The sequence below is a fragment of the Poromitra crassiceps genome (genome assembly GCF_964638095.1).
Source record: "Poromitra crassiceps genome assembly, chromosome: 3".
NCBI classification, from domain to species: Eukaryota; Metazoa; Chordata; class Actinopteri; order Beryciformes; family Melamphaidae; genus Poromitra; species Poromitra crassiceps.
In genome coordinates, this window is record NC_139625.1 from 59,854,812 (window position 1) to 59,875,543 (window position 20,732).

General features: G+C 43.6%; 1 protein-coding gene across 1 annotated transcript in view; it reads left to right on the top strand.

Moving 5' to 3' along the window:
* The window catches only part of LOC310772857 (receptor tyrosine-protein kinase erbB-4-like), a gene marked incomplete at its 3' end in the record, with an annotated part of 279,666 nt that overhangs the window by 207,879 nt on the left and 51,055 nt on the right, over nt 1-20,732 (top strand). Inside the window, exon 19 of the mRNA XM_083632786.1 lies at nt 2,404-2,589. Within this exon, the coding sequence (XP_083488912.1) occupies nt 2,404-2,589 (186 nt within the window). The remainder of the gene's footprint in view (nt 1-2,403; nt 2,590-20,732) is intronic.

Sequence of the window (20,732 nt, forward strand, 5' to 3'; positions counted from 1 at the left end):
AGAGAGGTGGGATGGGGTGGGCAGGTGGTTTTATAAAGTGGAGATGTAGTGCCACCAGTTTGGGCCGGCAGGCTCTGTTTAAATCAGGGCACTGATGGTGCCAAAAGCCCCCCCCCCCCCCACACACACACACACACACACACACACACACACACACACACATTGGCCCCTGCCTCTATGACCCCCTCTGCTGTTTAGAATGAATCTACTCACAGCCACCACACACCTCACTGTCCCTCTAAGCTCATTCTTCAGCCTCTACATTTAAGAAGACACCTCATCTATCTATCAGCCGCCCCCGGGCCCAGTCTGGATATACACAGCCTCCACCATGTGGTTGGTGTGTGTGTGTGTGTGTGTGTGTGTGTGTGTGTGTGTGTGTGTGTGTGTGTGTGTGTGTGTGTGTGTGTGTGTGTGTGTGTGTGTGTGTGTGTGTGTGTACGTCTGTGAGTTTGAGAAAGCTGGCAAGAGTGTGTGTATCAGTGTGTGAGTGTGTGAATGAGAGAGGGCGAGGAGAGGGGAGGCAGTGAGAGATGAAGAGGATCACTGGACTGAGTGCTTTTTAAGCAATGACTTTGAGTGCAGCTTCTGCTCGGGCGGCCATACTGTGCGCACGCCGGCCACGGATATCAGCCTCGCCACGCGCGCCCTTCTGCTCGCAGCTCCGCCATAACAATTACCTAACATCACGTCCCAACTGTGCAAACCCCTTTATCCATCTGCTAGGGAACTGACACAGAGAGAGAGAGAGATGAGAGCGAGATGAGAGGACACAATATCAAACAAGAGAGAAAAATAGAAAGTTGTTTTTGCAACACGAAATCAAACACATTGCACCTACTGTAGTACTAACAATAATACACCACAAATATGTTTTAAATGTGTTGGTGCCAAGCATTTCTCACATATTGGAATACTGATTAAGGCTTTGAATAAGGTCTCTACAGGATATACACAGTTTTCTCACACAGCCAGTTTGACTCTGTGTACAGATGCTATGCATGCAGCCCAGCAGTCTCACGTTTTGCATGTTACTCCGTCCCCAGCCTTGTCTGACCCTGTCAGTGAATATTAGGAGTATCCATCTGAGAATACCATTGAATGTCCAGATATCAGAATCACTCGTGGTCTCATTTTGAGGCTAGGTGTGTGAGAGAGCTTTCCTCTGGAACACAGGAAGTGATTCATCTGTGTGAGAGAGCTTTCCTCTGACACACAGGAAGTCATCCATCTGTGTGAGAGAGCTTTCCTCTGACACACAGGAAGTGATTCATCTGTGTGAGAGCTTTCCTCTGACACACAGGAAGTGATTCATCTGTGTGGAGAGCTTTCCTCTGGAACACAGGAAGTGATTCATCTGTGTGGAGAGCTTTCCTCTGACACACAGGAAGTGATTCATCTGTGTGAGAGAGCTTTCCTCTGACACACAGGAAGTGATTCATCTGTGTGAGAGAGCTTTCCTCTGACACACAGGAAGTGATTCATCTGTGTGAGAGAGCTTTCCTCTGACACACAGGAAGTGATTCATCTGTGTGAGAGAGCTTTCCTCTGACACACAGGAAGTGATTCATCTGTGTGAGAGAGCTTTCCTCTGACACACAGGAAGTGATTCATCTGTGTGGAGAGCTTTCCTCTGACACACAGGAAGTGATTCATCTGTGTGAGAGAGCTTTCCTCTGACACACAGGAAGTGATTCATCTGTGTGGAGAGCTTTCCTCTGACACACAGGAAGTGATTCATCTGTGTGGAGAGCTTTCCTCTGACACACAGGAAGTGATTCATCTGTGTGAGAGAGCTTTCCTCTGACACACAGGAAGTCATTCATCTGTGTGAGAGAGCTTTCCTCTGACACACAGGAAGTGATTCATCTGTGTGAGAGAGCTTTCCTCTGACACACAGGAAGTGATTCATCTGTGTGAGAGAGCTTTCCTCTGACACACAGGAAGTGATTCATCTGTGTGGAGAGCTTTCCTCTGACACACAGGAAGTGATTCATCTGTGTGGAGAGCTTTCCTCTGGAACACAGGAAGTGATTCATCTGTGTGGGAGAGCTTTCCTCTGAAACACAGGAAGTGATTCATCTGTGTGAGAGAGCTTTCCTCTGACACACAGGAAGTGATTCATCTGTGTGGAGAGCTTTCCTCTGACACACAGGAAGTGATTCATCTGTGTAGGAGAGCTTTCCTCTGACACACAGGAAGTCATCCATCTCTTGGAGGTTTTGTGGAAAAACACCAAAGAGGTCATCAAAGCAACAACAAAAGGGGGGGGGGGATTTTGAGGATTACCCCAACATGCAGACTTCACCCACATTACAGACACACGCACACCAGTGTCAAGTTCCCCATGGCAGCAGTCCTCTTAAGTGTCTGCCTGTCTCTGTGTCTCCTCCACTCACCCAGGAGGCCCTGATCATGGCCAGCATGGAGCACCCCCACCTGGTGCGTCTGCTGGGTGTGTGTCTGAGCCCCACCATCCAGCTGGTCACTCAGCTCATGCCCCACGGCTGCCTCCTCGACTACGTCCACGAGCACAAGGACAACATCGGATCGCAACTGCTGCTCAACTGGTGTGTCCAAATCGCCAAGGTAAGGGAACTGCGCTCACAGAATGTTGGCTGCTTGAGGGGATTTCTCTCTGTGTGTGAAAGTGTTGGTGGATGCTTTGGTGTGTTTGCGTCAGGGAGTTTGAGTGCGTTTGTGCATATTTCACCAACAAGCATTTTCATAAGATATCAAGGCATGTTAAAGATTCATATTGAATTTACAACAGGAGGGTGAGTACAGCTAAGATCTGCCGTTTTTGATTAGATTAAAATAAGTCTTTGGTGACATAACAGGACAAAAATTAAAAATGTTGACAATTTTTTTTATTTTTGTTAGTGTGACTGTAAAATGTGAAGGTTGACTCGTGTGTTTCCCTGCAGGGGCTAGCATGAGTTATGTTGCTGTGATTGTGGTGTGTTTGTAGCGTTGGAAAGTTGAGTACCTGTACTGTATATCTAGTTTCATTTGATATGGAGCATTTTGTTGCCGTGTGAAGAGAACATTATCCCAGCACCTCTGAAACATCACTGGCCCTTGTATTTACAAAGCTTATACATTTTCATGACGGCACTATTATTCAAACCCTTTGTAATCAAACATAGTTTGGACAAAATACATTTGGTTTAGTGATTCTGAACAAGTCCCCCTTTTTCCAAAACACTATAACACTCATGTCATTAAAAAAGAAAACTAATCGAGTAGAAGGAAACCAGCTTTGGAAACTGTTTTGAACTTGAACTTTAATTTTGGTGCTACTGTATATGCCGAGGGTCTGTAAGTCTGTATATGCATTTGTGGATGTACAAGAAGATTGCTCCTCTTTGCAAAGATATATAAAGATATATAAATACATTAAGACAACTTCCAGACTCCTGGCTCCTGCTTTGATACAAAGTGGCTCTTTCTTCACCTTTTGGCTGTTAATTTCCATTCTGCATCACTTAGGCTCTCAATGTTTGTGCAGGCCATCATATTAACTTATTCAAATTAATGTGTGTGTGTGTGTGTGTGTGTGTGTGTGTGTGTGTGTGTGTGTGTGTGTGTGTGTGTGTGTGTGTGTGCGTGCGTGTGTGCGTGCGGCGCATGTGTGCGCGCGCGTGTGTGTACGTGTGAGAACACATACAGAGCAGATTTTGGAGTGTGTTTCGAGTTGAAGTCTTTGTATCAATCTCTTCCAACCCGCCCCTGTTGATCCTAATTATCCTCACTGCTTGAGACACCACAGCGCAATGATCACATGCACAGTCTTTTACGACGACATGGCGGGCCACCAGCGCTACTTTGCCTTGAACTCTAGCATGGGGGCAGATCAGGCTTCCAGGAGGAATTTATGTGTTGTTGTTGTTGTTGTTGTTGTTGTTGTTTTGCATATTAAGTCGGCTATACAGATTACAGACAGACTGTGAAAGATGTAACTTCTCTGTTTTGTAACTCCCGGCTGGCACTAGGATGCTGTGCTGCTATTACATGCTGCACAGGCACATGCAGGAGCAGCTTTGCAAGCAGTGGCAGCATAGAATGATGTGTGAAAAAGAGTGAATGACTGCTCCTCTGCCTGACAGGAAGTTAGACAGGATAATCACTAGGCACACATTGTATTTAACTTTTACTTACTGTATGTGGGGAAAGTTGATTGAGCGTGTCGGCACTTTTTCAGCACCACCCAGTTGCATACATTAAACACCTGGCAGCTGCTCTGTACAACCACACTGCTTGTTGGCCATTAGGTGCCTTGCTCAAGAGCTTGTTGAGGAAGGGGACAGTGTCTGTTATTGTTATTGTTGTTGTTGTTTCTTTTTGTAATGTTCAGATTTAGCTGTCAGTCTGGGGATTCAAACCGGCAACCTTCCACTCGACAAGCCCTCTTCTTCTCGGCATGTGAAAGAGAGCCACACTTTATGATGCTAGTTTGGAGTCAATTGGCAGACCTTCTGCAACACAATAAATAAATGTACACAATATGTCGAGTGTTCCCACCATTCTGATTACAATAGATTGTATTGATTGATTGACCATTCTGATTAGAATAGATTGCATTGATTGACACAACTAATTAGCTGTTATTTAACTGCACATTATAGCTTTAACATTTCTCGTTGGCGGAGTTCCTCTGGAAGAACAAATAATCTCATTGGTTGAACAACAGTAATGTGTTAGACTGCCTGGTGAAAAAGGCAAGAGGTAGCAATTGAGATTTTTTTTTTAGGTTAGCTACTCTATGTTGGAATCTGCATACTGTACTGTATGTAGTCAAAGCCAGCATGATCTCCTTTCATCCACATGTATATCATACTGTGTGTTAATCAGAAGGTATGACAAGGTGTCAAGGGAAGGTAATTGGGAATGAAGTTGTAATGAGCAGGCTGATATGCTGTTCAAGGCCTTTCTCAGTCTGTGTTCTCAAGTGACCTTTGCACAAGAATGCTGTTCTGTCTTCAGTAAAGTGACCAGACACTCCTGATTTCCAAGGACAGTCGCGGTTTTTGGTGACCTGTCCTCAGCTGCAGCTGTCCCCGAAAATGTCCCCGGTTTTCTACTCTTCGTCCGCAGCCAACATTACTGTCTTTCAGAGGCTGTAACAGGCTCATTTTTAAAGCTATAATGAATATACTTATACTGTATATAAAACTATAAGACCTAAGGCATCCATTGGTCCCAACCATGTCATGCTACAGATGTTACTCATTTAGTGCAATCTCCATATGTCCAAAGTTTTTGATATCAAATCACAGCATGCATTTTTCTATGGTGTTCCTCAAGGTCTTAATGTGGTATTTTGGAGGGATATCAGTCAGCCTGCACCATAGTTTATTACAGGACCATGGTCAAAAGACATGAAGCTGGAATTGTCCCCCGTTTTTTATTTAATAGATAATAATATTGGATATTTTTATGATATATTGACTGCAGAACTGGAAATGTTCCCGATTTTCATTTCAGAAATCTGGTCATCTTAGTCTTCAGTCAGAGATATTAGTCGTTGTGTTTGCCTCCCTCCCTGTGTGTGTCTTCATGAAATGAAACAGTGATCAGACTCCTGTGTTGGCTCGTTGCTGCTGCTATAGTCTTCACTTCAAAGCCACTCTTCCGATCATGAATGTCATGAATAGATGAACAAAATAAATCATTGCCATAAAAAAAAAAAAACATTCAAGTTTGCAAGTTAGCTGTGAGGTTTAGCTCAACCAACAACATGAGCAGCACTGCCTCCAATTAATTTATTTTATTGTATTTTTATAATGCTAAAACTTCACAACCATATGTCTTTATCCAGAGGAGCTCTGCCTCTAATTTATGTTTTTTCTTTTCCAAGATTCAAGATTCACTTTAATAGCCACAGTAAGTCATTACAAACAAGGAATTTGAGGGGGGTTGTGGAGGGGGGTTGAACTTGATAAAGTCCTGATTCGTGGGCGGGTTTCGGGTCTCGTTGAAGAGGCAGATGGCAGTTGGGAAGAAACTCTGTCGAGAGCTTCTGGTACTGCCAGACATCAGTCTTCTGCCAAGGGGGGGAGAGCATTAAAGAGTTTATGACCTGGGTGGGTGGGGTCAGTCATGATTTAACTGCCTGGTCAAGCCACATGCGGATGGAGGGTGCATCTGCATTGTAGATGCCACCCCTGAACCTCTGAAAACACTTCAGAGTGATCATCCATAATTCACCAGGCACAGGTACTGTAGGGCTCATAACGTAATGTTTCCCCCCTGACCCTGGGAACACTTACTGTGTTGTGATACTGTGTAAATGGCTTCCCTTTTGCCTCTGACACCGGTTGTCACTTGAGTGTGTAGTCGAGCTGATGTTACCATCAGCTTGCTTACAAGCCTGCACGCACCCACCAAACAAACAGCGTTATCGACCCACAAACCACAGCTTCACAAATGACCCACTGTACGGAAAACTCCTTACCGACCAATCTTCAGATTCTCTCGCTCTCCCCCCCCCCCCCCCTCTCTCTCTCTCTCTCTCTCAAAGACTATACCGTTTTTGTGTTTGTGATAGTATGGAATTGAATTGTTGTGGCCATCATTAGGGGCAATGGATGGTCTCTCATCACAGCCATTTGAGGAATGGGCGATGAGAGCTTTGGTGTTATAGGGTGGAGGGGGGCTGCAGCCCCCTTATTCCAACATGATGGATGATTCCCATGAGCTGGAGGAGCAGGTTACTTAAGCAGGTACTTATTGCCATAAGTGGATTTCACCTGTGGCAGCAGGGGGAAGTGTCGGCCTCTCTGTGGCTTTGGAAGAATTGTCCAATGATCTCAGCCCACATAGCATTGAGTTGAGTTAAAGTGCTTCATTGTGATTGATAATTTAATGTGGCTCGTGATAGCTTCTGCCGTCTCGCTGTAGGCTCCACTGACTCAAGATGAAGGTCCTTGATTGACTGTGATGCATTTTTCTGTTTTCACAGTTTCCCCCCTAGAAACACACTTTAAGCTGGAAATCGTACAGATACATTGATGGCACAGTAAGCTGTGACCTATCATTTGTTTTCAGTTTGTAAATCAGTGAATGAACAATACATCAATAGTTGTCTTTGGGGCGTCTGGGTAGTGCATGGGTGAAAGCACTCGCCTGCTACCACCACGGAGACGCCCGCTACCCCCATGGAGACCCGGGTTCACTTCCCGACAGCGGTACTTCTGGCTCCGTCAGACGTTCCGACACAATTGGCTGTGCCTGCGGGTGGGAAGCCAGTGGGTTATGAGTCCTGGTCCTGGTATGAGTCCTAGTGCCTCCTCTGGTCGATCGGGGCACCTGTTCAGGGGGAGGAGAACTGGGGGAATACCGTGAGCTAGGGTTGTGCGATGTCAGTAAATTATCCATCGTGATTATTCCACAGTGAACCATCGTGATCCACGATGGCATCGTCATTGGCGGGGGTGGGGGGAATAATTAATAATTTATTAAGTCGCTGCGGTGCGGTAATGCCATTCATTGCAATGCGTTCATTAACAACTGGACAGCTGAGCTCTTCACGGAGACCAGCGGGCTTCGATAGGCTACTATTAGCCTCTGTGCTAACAGCACAGAGCCAGGCGACTGAATGAAGCAGTACCAGCAATTTGAACGGCGCAAATAACAAAACGTTAACGTTACAGGTCCTCACCAACAATGTGTGTGTGTTGAATTTAACTAGCTGGCAGTAAACTGACTGAATTACTGGCTGATATAACGTTAGATTTGCGTGGGCTTTTGAACCTAATGAGAGCGATTTGACGAGAGGAGAGTTGAGAGAGAAACACAGCTGCTGCTGCTGTAGCCTCAACGCAAGACTGATCAGTCATTCAGACGAGTCTAGCGTTGAGGCTGCTGCTGTGAGCGACTTCAACTTTCACTTTGGAAACAGGCGAGTTAAATTCACAGTTGAAGACTTGTACTCACTTTGGGTTGAAAACAGGAAAGAACGTGAAGTTTCTTCTTTGTCTTAAAAGTGTTTGCAACAAAATAACTGACTTCTCATGCGCGGGGGACGCCCCGGCGACATTAAACAAGCGCTCCCAGTGCAGAGAAGCAGAGCGGAAGAGGGGGAGGGGAGGCTTCTCTGAGTCTGAACTGGGCGTGCTCGTTTAATGCCGCCGGCCCCACGCGTCACGGTAAGTTGACTTGGTATTTTTTATTATTAAAACGGCACAAATTTATTTCGAACAGATAATTAATCACGATGATCCGATGTAGAAGGCTCAGAGGTCGATGGGGGGTCGGCCAATCACGATGGTCGATGCCATCGTCCATCGTGCCAACCCTACGTGAGCCTCCCACGCGCTTCCTGCCGGTGAAACTCCTCGTTGTCAGGTGAAAAGAAGTGGCTGGCTGGCGACTGCACGTGTTGGAGGAAGCATGGGCTAGTCTACAACTTTCCCCAGTTGTAGACTCGGCAGAGGGGGTGGAGCAATGACCGGGACAGCAGGGGGAATTGGCGAAACAAATTTGTGAGAAAATTGAAGAAAAATCAGCGAAAAAAAGAGAAGGGGCCCTATCTTGGTACAGGCGATATCCCCTATTTATGCTTGCGCACCTGTCCGCTGTCCAGTTGTTATGCCGAGTTTTGCACCCCCGCCCGGCAGCAGCTAAACGCATCCCCACCTCACGGGAGTATATTGTAATGATTTATACAGAAACATAACTTTAAAAATGATATAATTGTTTGGGTAGACGTGACCTCCCTGTTAAAACAGCCCCAAAATATGGTGGCGATGCAATTATTCACAGGGAAGCATAACTCATCACAACAACGGGCGCAAACGCAGATTAGATGCGTGCCAAATTATTTACACATGGCGCAAACGGGATTTGGGCGGTGTTAACCACCAGAATTATTCACAGGTGTGGCCTGGCAATGCCTGGGCATTAGATCAATCAAACCAGATTCCCGTCTTGCAGTCCCTGTAATACAGTTGTGAGGCATGCTGTAATTCTCCCCATGCGTAATTTGGATAGGTGTAGGCCTATTGACTGTATATATGATCCCTATCTCATAACGACAGCATCACATCATATACCTGTTAAAAACATCTGAGTTTTGATGCAATTCGGGTTATTTTGTTGACTGGTGTGGGACAATAGAAACGTGTTTGCAGCGGGTAAACGGCGGAGACAAAAGAAAAGATTGGAGGATTTACAGTGGACTCAATTAAAACTCGGTGAAACACTGAGCTGCCGCCGAGGACAGAGAGAGATGGAGAGAGCTTGTGACAGATCGGCTGTGATGCCAACAACCCTCTGGGTTATAGCAGGTGAAGGTGAATAGCCTATTGCAGGTAGGCTACAAGTTTTCTCAATTCATTTGCCATAACCCCTCCTTGCAATGTGATAAAAGTGTCTCAGTGAATTGTAGTTGATTGCCTCACTGAATGATCTGCTGGTTACCCAATTTTAGCAGCAGAATTTGATGTCCTGGCGTGGCACGTCCGTGTGTAATGACATTTCTGCGTTGCGCAGCATGGAGTTTATGGTGCGGTCAAGCGCAGCGAGTGTTTTAGTGCTTTTCAAAGCTCTTAGCGCAAAGTAATTGCGCACTGCTGACGATAGGATAATGCCATCTATCCCCACATTTTAGCGCTGAAACGCCTGCTTTGACATGTGACACGCCTATGCCCAGTACAATTATTACAGGTATGGGCTTGTGCCCGCCCCCAATTTGCATTGCGCACGGCGTTAAACGAGCGCAAACGCTAAATTACCGCTTTTGCGAAGATAGGGCCCAAGGACTTGTCCTTCCTTTTCTTTGGCTCTCACTTCTGTCAGTCAGAACCAGGGGGGGGGGGGGGGTCGAGATATTTTGTGTGGCAATATCGACGCCAAGTCGATCTTTTAAAATCGCAATAATATAGTATTGTGCGTTGAGTATCATAATAATATATAATGGTGCTTCTAGGCCCAGAGACTATGCAAATTATTGTTAGCATTTGTTCCTGTGCTTGCAGTTACTTGCGAGTATACTACCAACACTGGCTTTTATGATTGTCTAACTGTTTGGACCTCATTGCAAACTCTGTCACCTTCCGAGGTTAACAACAAACAATAAAAAGAGAATTGGCAAATGCTGTTAAAGCAGGTCAGATGAGACTTGAGAAAAAAGATAGTCCTTGAGTCCAGTGCTGTCCTCTTGAATTATCACAGCAGTTTCCCACTGAGTTTTTGCTCTTCATACTGTCTTGGTTCTCTCTTTGAAAGCATATTTTATCAAATCTGATTTTTTTAAAGACTACTAAACTGTGTGCGTGCGTGCACACGTGGGTGTGTGTATGCCCATACGGAAGAGGCATATATACACATATATGTAGTAAACATACATGTAGTATATGTTCATATAAGTATTCGACATATATCCACATATATATCCAGGATATATGTGCATATATGTGCATATGTATCACAATATATGAACATGTATGGAATTGGAACGTTTCATATATGGTCCATATATGTTAGTCCTATATAATTATATATGTGCATACATGTATAGATTGTATATGGACACATATGGTAATTAATTATATGTACATTTGTATGCATTGACACTATACGGACATATATGGTTAATACATATATAACTATATATGAATAATAACTATACATACATATATGTTTTATTTTATATGAACATATATGACTATTACCTGTGTATAACTGTATGTATTTACCTGTATTCAACATATATCCACCTATATATCCAGGATATGTGTGCATATATGTGCATATATATCACAATATATGAACATGTATGGAATTGGAACGTTTCATATATGGTCCAAATATGTTTGTCCTTTATAATTATATATGTACATACATGTATAGATTGTATATGGACACATATGGCAATTAATTATATGTACATTTGTATGCATTGACAGTATACGGGCATATATGGTTAATACATATATAACTATATATGAATAATAACTATACATATGTATGTTTTATTTTATATGAACATATATGACTATTACCTGTGTATAACTGTATGTATTTATCTGTATTCGACATATATCCACCTATATATCCAGGATAGATGTGCATATATGTCAATATATATCACAATATATAAACATGTATGGAATTGGAACGTTTCATATATGGTCCATATATGTTTGTCCTATATAATTATATATGTGCATACATGTATAGATTGTATATGGACACATATGGCAATTAATTATATGTACATTTGTATGCATTGACACTATACGGGCATGTATGGTTAATACATATAAAACTATATATGAATAATAACTATACATACATATATGTTTTATTTTATATGAACATATATGACTATTGCCTGTGTATAACTGTATGTATTTATCTCTATTCGACATATATCCACCTATATATCCAGGATATATGTGCATATATATCACAATATATGAACATGTATGGAATCAAAACACATCTCTTAATTAAAAGAAATATAATTTTCCAAATTATTTTAGATTGAACAACATCTCAGAAGTGAAACCCACCATAAAAATGGTTAGTTTTGTGCAAGACTTCCAGCACTACTGGATATTTTCAAGGTTTGTCCAGTGTGCATGAGATTGAAAAATAAGGGTTTTTTGACAGTGGAGTCATTAAAATGCCCCATAGTCTATATTATGGTTTTAGTGTAAACATTATATATTATATATGATTTAGAAGCTCATCGTAAAGCTGATTCCAAATATATAATTTAAAAGCTTCATAAAGTAAATCCTGTGGAGTTATTAACCATATTAGATCCCTAATCTCTGCCCCAAATGCATCATGGGACTTCCATGCAAATTCTGGAGAAATGTTCACGCCCCCTCCAACCAGTCTCTCTGCTGGATTACTTACATGAACATAGATGATCACATGTATGAGAATACTCATATATGTTAATTGCTTATATGAGCATACCTGCTGACATATGTAAGTAAAGACTTCTATGTTAATTGCTGATATACACATATATGTAGACATATGTAAGTTTAACCCTATATGTTCAATGCGTACACAAACATATATGATTACATGTATGAGAATATCCGCATATGTTAACTGATTATATGAGCATATATGTTGACATACATAATAGTAATCATATATGTTTAATGTTTATACGAACACATATTTTGATATGGAAGAGAATAACATATATTTGTGTTGCTTGTATTTGCATATATGCGGAAATATGTAGAAATATTCTTATATGTTAATTGCTTATATGTACATATATCTAAACATATGCGAGAATAACCCTGTATGTCCATTACTTGTATGAACATATATGATCACATGTATGAGAATACTCATATGTTAATTGCTTATATGAGCAAACATGCTTGCATATGTAAGTAAATTCTTATATGTTAATTGCTGATATGCACATATATGTAGACATATGTAAGTTTAACCCTATATGTTCAATGCTTACACAAACATATATGATTACATGTATGCGAACATCCGCATATGTTAATTGATTATATGAGCATATATGTTGACATACGTAATAATGATCATATATGTTTAATGCTTATATGCACACATATTTTGATATGCAAGAGAATAACAGATATGTGTGTTGCTTGTATTTGCATATATGCGGAAATATGTAGAAATATTCTTATATGTTAATTGCTTATATGTACATATATATAAACATATGCAAGAATAACCCTGTATGTCCATTACTTGCATGGACATATATGATCACTTGTATGAGAATACTCATATGTTAATTGCTTATATGAGCATACATGCTTACATATGTAAGTAAATTCTTATATGTTAATTGCTGATATGCACATATGTGTAGACATATGTAAGTGTAACCCTATATGTTCAATGCTTACACAAACATATATGATTACATGTATGCGAACATCCGCATATGTTAATTGATTATATGAGCATATATGTTGACATACGTAATAATAATCTTATATGTTTAATGCTTATATGCACACATATTTTGATTGGCAAGAGAATAACATATATGTGTGTTGCTTGTATTTGCATATATGCGGAAATATGTAGAAATATTCGTATATGTTAATTGCTTATATGTACATATATCTAAACATATGCAAGAATAACCCTGTATGCCCATTACTTGCATGCACATATATGATCACATGTATGAGAATACTCATATATGTTAATTGCTTATATGAGCATACATGCTTACATATGTAAGTACATTCTTATATGTTAATTGCTGATATGCACATATGTGTAGACATATGTAAGTTTAACCCTATATGTTCAATGCTTACACAAACATATATGATTACATGTATGCGAACATCCGCATATGTGAATTGATTATATGAGCATATATGTTGACATACGTAATAATAATCATATATGTTTAATGCTTATATGCACACATATTTTGATATGCAATAGAATAACATATATGTGTGTTGCTTGTATTTGCATATATGCGGAAATATGTAGAAATATTCTTATATGTTAATTGCTTATATGTACATATATTTAAACATATGCAAGAATAACCCTGTATGTCCATTACTTGCATGAACATATATGATCACATGTATGAGAATACTAATATATGTTAATTGCTTATATGAGCATACATGCTTACATATGTAAGTAAATTCTTATATGGTAATTGCTGATATGCACATATATGTAGACATATGTAAGTTTAACCCTATATGTTCAATGCTTACACAAACATATATGATTACATGTATGCGAACATCCGCATATGTTAATTGATTATATGAGCATATATGTTGACATACGTAATAATAATAATATATGTTTAATGCTCATATGCACACATATATTGATATGCAAGAGAATAACATATATGTGTGTTGCTTGTATTTGCATATATGCGGAAATATGTAGAAATATTCTTATATGTTAATTGCTTATATGTACATATATCTAAACATATGCTAGAATAATCCTATATGTCCATTACTTACATGAGCATATATGATCACATGTATGGGAGTACTCATATATGTTAATTGCCTATATGATCATATATGTCAATTTATATTTGGATCACATATATGATCCTCACATATATATGCATATATCTCAGGTGGGTTTGTATGCCAAGTGCATACATGTACATGTATGGTGACATATATGTGGACCTTGTGTCGGATGTATGTCCATATATGTGTATATATGCCTCTTCCGTATGGGTGGGTGTGGTCCTGGAGACACCTACGGCCCTATCTTCCCAAAAGTGCTAATTTAGCATTTGCGCTCGTTTAACGCCGTGCGCAATGCAAATTGGGGGCGGGCACAAGCGCATGCCTGTTATAATTGTACTGGGCATAGGCGTGCCACATGCCAAAGCAGGCGTTTCAGCGCTAAAATGTGGGGATAGATGGCATTATGCTATCGTCAGCAGCGCGCAATTACTTTGCGCTAAGAGCTTTGAAAAGGACCTCTTACGCGCTAAATACCTCACTGCGGTGGGAGCGCAGTTGTAATCTCCGTGCAGTCAGCGCAGTGCAAAGTAAAATTCCTTTTGGATATGTCATTACGCACAGCCTTGCCACACCAGGACATCAAATTATGCTGCTAAAATTGGGTATTAGCAGATAATTCAGTGAGGCAATCAACTATAACTCACTGAGAAACTTTTATCACATCGCAAAGAGGGAAATTATTTGAGAAAACTTGTTGGACAATGGACATAGGCTATTTACCTTCATAACCCGGAGGGTCGTTGGCACCACAGACGATCTGTCAATAAGCTCTCTCCATCTCTCTCTGTCCTCGCACGAGTGAGTACACTCTATTACGCATGGAGAGAATTACAGCATATTGCATGCCTCGCGCAAACAGCCATTGCGAGACGGGAATCTGATTGGTTTTGATTGATGTAATGCCCAGCATTGCCTGGCCACACCCGTGAATAATTCTGGTAGTTAAGACCGCCCAAATCCTGTTTGCGCAGGCATTTTGGGGCACAGATGATTTTGGCATGGCTCTAATTTGCGCCTGCGACACATGCCGTGAACGTTTCCGCATCCCCGCCGAGAATTGCATCCCCAACATATTTCGGGGCTGTTTTAACTTAGAAATCAGGGAGGTCACGTCTACCAGACAATTATATCACTTTTAAACAGCTACATTTCTGTATAAATCATTACAATTATGCTCCCGTGAGGTGGGGATGCTTCTTTTTTATGCTGGGTGGGGGTGCAAAACTAGGCATAACACCTGGACAGCGGACTGCAATCTTCCCTGCTTTAAGGCACGTGCACAATAATGACACATTAGCTTGCCATATTTTTAACTGAGCTTGTTGGAATTACCTCAAGACAAGTGTGTATCAGCTTTAAATGTCCAATACAGAAGAGCATTAAACAAACAAATCTGCAAAAACTATTTATTGAAATGGTCTGCCCATAGCGTCACTTTACATGGAGGCTATATGTAAGAAATTATTTGCATCTGTTCAACCAACATTTATCTTCCATAATGAATTTAATCATCATAATGCTACAATTGACATGAGCTAATCACCACAGAACCGCACAGACCATTTTGCCTGGTATCACGGATGTAAATGTGTCCAGGCCACTGAGATAAATATGAATCTTTATTATATATCGATGGTCCAAGCGAGCAGCTCGAGCTTCCATGATCATGGTCGATGTGCTGGCTGGATCCCCTGCCCTCAAAAGTCAGATTTCGAAATAGGCGTTATTTTTTTGATAAACTGGCCTCATAACGGGGATCTATAGCCTACAGTTATGTGTCTACTAACATTATTAAAAGATCATAAAGGTAATGCTATTTTCTGATAGTTTGCTTTGCTTCTTCCTCTTCTTCTTTTCTTCGACTTGAACGTAGGCGTAGTTGCTGCCCTCTCATTGTGGAGTCCAGTACTAAACAGAGGCGTGCGCATGCCCGGTGTATGTGAACCATCGTATTGCGGGCATCTCGCATGAGCTAATATGGACGGAGACTGCTCGGAGTCTGCTCTAGTGTAGACTGGGAAGTCTTCAACTACGGGGTCTTTGAAAACGGCTTAGTGAAGATGTAGCCTCAGAATGTTTGTGCATACGGCCCCAGGTGTTTATCTGTCTGTCTGTGGACAGATTTTGCTAACACGACAGCGTCAAAACCGTGCAAGATGCCGTCACGTGTGTGTGGTTACACTGGCCAGCTCCACGTTAAGCCCTTGGCCCACATTGGTTTTGAGTTGCGGCGTCACGGCTGGTGTGATCTTATTGCAAGGAGGTCTCTACTCTCTAGTTGATATTGTTTCCAGTTGCTGCAGGGGAGTTCACTTTACTCTTCTGTAAGTGTAGTCCACACCACACAACCTTGACCAGGGTGTCTAGATGCTCCCAGCTTTAAAACCAGGTAGCTTCTTTCTTCTAACTTTTATCAGCCTCTTGGATCCAAGTAGGTCTTCCATCATAAAGCCCCCCAGGTGTGTTGTTGTTTCAAGCCAGAGAGACATCGCTCCCTGTGGAGTGTCCATGTGTTAATGTGTGTCTTTGTATGCATGTGTTTTTAATGTGTGTGTGTGTGTGTGTGTGTGTGTGTGTGTGTGTGTGTGTGTGTGTGTGTGTGTGTGTGTGTGTGTGTGTGTGTGCGTGCGTGCGTGCGTGCGTGCGTGCGTGCGTGCGTGTGTGTGTGCACGTGCGCACACGCGTGCATGCGTGTTTGTGCGCACATGTGCGTGTGAGCAGATTGAATAAACAACTCGGAGCGCTCTCTCTCTGAGTGATCTTTGCGCTCTCGAGGTAATGATGGGGAACTTCTCCTTCAGGAGGAAAAAGCATCATGTGGAAGACACACCAATTTCAAGCAGAGGGGAGAAATAAGTCTCTCTCTCTCAGTCTACGGCTCACTTTGAAATGGAAGAGGGAGGGAGGGAAACATGAGCTGAGGTATAAAACAACAGAGAGCAGAGAGAGCACCAAAACAAGACACTTAAAGGGCCATTAATGGAGAAAGCTGGACCAAGGACATCTAAGTATAGCATGTGAAGAACATCTGCCAGGTGGATGCATTATCCAAAGCACCCTACACCATTTAGTATACATTTAGTGGGTTAGCCAGTGGGAAACGAAGCCCTAACCCCGACTGTGTTAGTGCCACACGCTACCCATTTAGCTACATAGGACCCTCTCCTTTTGTACGTTTTTCTATTTCACCAGAATACCCTGGCAGCCTGCCAACCCCCACCATGACAACAATAACACACACACACACACACACAGTAGCCGTATGTGGGCTCTGACCCAGGCAGGTGACCGCTGTGCTGCAAATTGATTGGCCGCGGCCCGTCGCCAGGCACTGACTCTTCATCACTGAGTGTTTTGGGCATTGAGATAATGGCTGCCATTAATCTCTACAGCCACACTCAGGGGCTGCCCCACTCTCTGCTGCCCTGCAAACACACACACACACACACACACACACACACACACACACACACACACACACACACACACACACACACACACACATGAGTGACAGTCATTTGGGCACACACTCGGGCACTTTACAGTACACACACACACATCTGCACAACTCGCTTCTATAGTAGCCTATCTTATATCAATCTTACATACATTCTCTCCTCTCCTCCGCTCTCCCTTCCTCTTCTCTCTCCTCTCTTCTTATCTCTCCTCCTCCCCTTCTGCCCTCTCTCCTCTCCTCACCTCTCTCTTCTCTCCTCTCTTCCTCTCCTCACCTCAGCTCTCTTCCTCTCCTCACCTCTCTCTCCTCTCTCTCCTCATCTCTCTTCCTCTCCTCTCTTCCTCTCCTCTCTCTCCTCTCCTCTCTTTCTCTCCTCACCTCTCTTCCTCTCCTCTCTTCCTCTCCTCACCTCTCTTCCTCTCCTCTCTTCCTCACCTCACCTCTCTTCCTCTCCTCTCTTCCTCTCCTCACCTCTCTTCCTCTCCTCTCTTCCTCTCCTCTCTTCCTCTCCTCACCTCTCTTCCTCTCCTCACTGCTCGTCCTCGCCTCACCTCTCTTCCTCTCCTCTCTTCCGCTCCTCTCCTCTCTTCCTCTCCTCACTTCTCATCTCTTCCTCTCCTCTCTTCCTCACCTCACCTCTCTTCCTCTCCTCTCTTCCTCTCCTCACCTCCCCTCTCTTCCTCTCCTCTCCTCTCCTCTCTTCCTCTCCTCTCTTCCTCTCCTCACCTCTGTCCCCTCTCCTCTCTTCCTCACCTCTCCTCTCTTCCTCTCCTCTCTTCCTCTCCTCACCTCCCCTCTCTTCCTCCCCTCGCCTCTCTTCCTCTCCTCACCTCTCTCTCCTCTCTTCCTCTCCTCTCTTCCTCTCCTCACCTCTCTCTCCTCTCTTCCTCTCCCCACCTCTCCTCTCTTGCTCCCCTCACCTCTCTTCCTCTCCTCTCATCACCTCTCTCCTCTCCTCTCTCCCTCTCCTCACCTCTCTCCAATCTCCCTCTCCTCACCTCTCTCTCCTCTCCTCTCTCCCTCTCATCACCTCTCTCTCCTCTCTTCCTCTCCTCTCCTCACCCAGCTCTCCTCTCTTCCTCACCTCACCCCTCTCTCCTCTCCCCTCTTCGTCTCCTCACCTCTCCTCTCCTCTCTTCCTCTCCTCACCTCTCATCTCTTCCTCTCCTCACCTTTCTCTCCTCTCTTCCTCTCCTCTCCTCACCTCTCTCTCCTCTCCTCTCTTCCTCACCTCACCCCTCTCTCCTCTCCTCTCTTCTTCTCTCTCCTCCTCTCTTCCTCTCCTCACCTCTCTCTCCTCTCCTCACCTCTCCTCTCTTCCTCTCCCCACCTCTCTCTCCTCCTCTCCTCACCCAGCTCTCCTCTCTTCCTCACCTCACCCCTCTCTCCTCTCCCCTCTTCGTCTCCTCACCTCTCCTCTCCTCTCTTCCTCTCCTCACCTCTCATCTCTTCCTCTCCTCACCTTTCTCTCCTCTCTTCCTCTCCTCTCCTCACCTCTCTCTCCTCTCCTCTCTTCCTCACCTCACCCCTCTCTCCTCTCCTCTCTTCTTCTCTCTCCTCCTCTCTTCCTCTCCTCACCTCTCTCTCCTCTCCTCACCTCTCCTCTCTTCCTCTCCCCACCTCTCTCTCCTCCTCTCCTCACCTTTCTCTCCTCTCTTCCTCTCCTCTCCTCACCTCTCTCTCCTCTCCTCTCTTCCTCACCTCACCCCTCTCTCCTCTCCTCTCTTCTTCTCTCTCCTCCTCTCTTCCTCTCCTCACCTCTCTCTCTCCTCTCCTCACCTCTCCTCTCTTCCTCTCCCCACCTCTCTCTCCTCCTCTCCTCACCTCTCTCTCCTCTCTTCCTCAACTCACCTCCCTATCCTCTCTTCCTCTCCTCACCTCTCTCTCCTCTCTTCCTATCCTCTCCTCTCTCCTCTCCTCTTCTCTTCTTCTCTCTCCTCCTCTCCTCCTCTCTTCTCACCTCTCATCTCTCTCCTGTCAGCTCAGCCTTGTCTTATTGAAACAATAAGCTACATGTTTTCCTTTTCATCCATCCATCTATCCATCTCTCTCTGTCCGTGGTGGCCATGTTCCGGGGTTTGCAAGAGGCCAAGGGTTGACCTACAGTACAAGGCCTGTCCATCACATGGGCCGGAGCACATATCCTCAAGTGACCCTGTGCGTGTGTGTGTGTGTGTGTGTGTGTGTGTGTGTGTGTGTGTGTGTGTGTGTGTGTGTGTGTGTGCACGTGCGTGTGTGTGTGTGTGTGTGTGTGGATGTACACTGTGCCTACAGATTACCACCCTCTCTCCTCCCTCCATCGCTCCCTCCCTCTCTCTCTCTCTCACACACCCACACACACACACACACACACACACACACACACACACACACACACACACACACACACAGTTTTTTTTCTTCTTCTTCATTAAGTTTTGTATTATTAATGGAATAATTAGGTTTGGGATGTATTGTAATGAACAAATCAATCACTGAATTAAATATGGGATCCGGACTGAGTGTGGGGCTACAGGAGCCTTTTAATTTGGCTCCCGCCTCTCTCTCTTTCTCTCTATCTCTCTCTCTCTCTCTCTCTCTCTCTCTCTCTCTATCTCTCTCATTCTCTCTCACTCTCTCGGTCTCTCTCCCCAGGCTCAGCATAATGAAAGTAGAATAGATTCAGTGATGTGTTGGAGTCCTGGCCCTGCTGCTGAAATGATTGGCTTTGGCATTGAAGCTTATAGGCTGTGGCTGGTGGAGGGTCGTGATTGGTTGTGGAGGTTGGAGGTAGAGTAGTCTGACTGGTGGAGGGAGGGGTCTGCAGCCTGTATCTATCAGCCATTTCTGGGCTTGGTTGCTGAGTGACGAGTGAATTCAGATCCACATCCATCTGGCATCCTTACCAGAGAACATCTGGTTTTAATCTGCCAAGGATCTTGGCTGGCAGCCGAATGGCCCCAGAGCCAATTGAAGGTTGCTGCATCTGTAGTGATGGACTGACATTAGCACAACATGACATGCAATTAGGGCTGCAACAACTAATCAATCAAATCCATAAAAATCCGTTATTAAATTAGTTGGGAACGAATTGCATTATCGATTGCTGGGTTGCGATTCGTTGGGTGAGCTATATAATTATATATAGGTTTATATATCTACTATGTCGTACTTGCTGTGTTTGTCACGCAGCTGGCCACTTCTTGTGTCGCGGACTGACTACGCCACGTGTTGTCTCCATGGACATGAGACGGGAGCCCCATGCCGGAGCTAAGATGGCGGAAGCGCTGAAA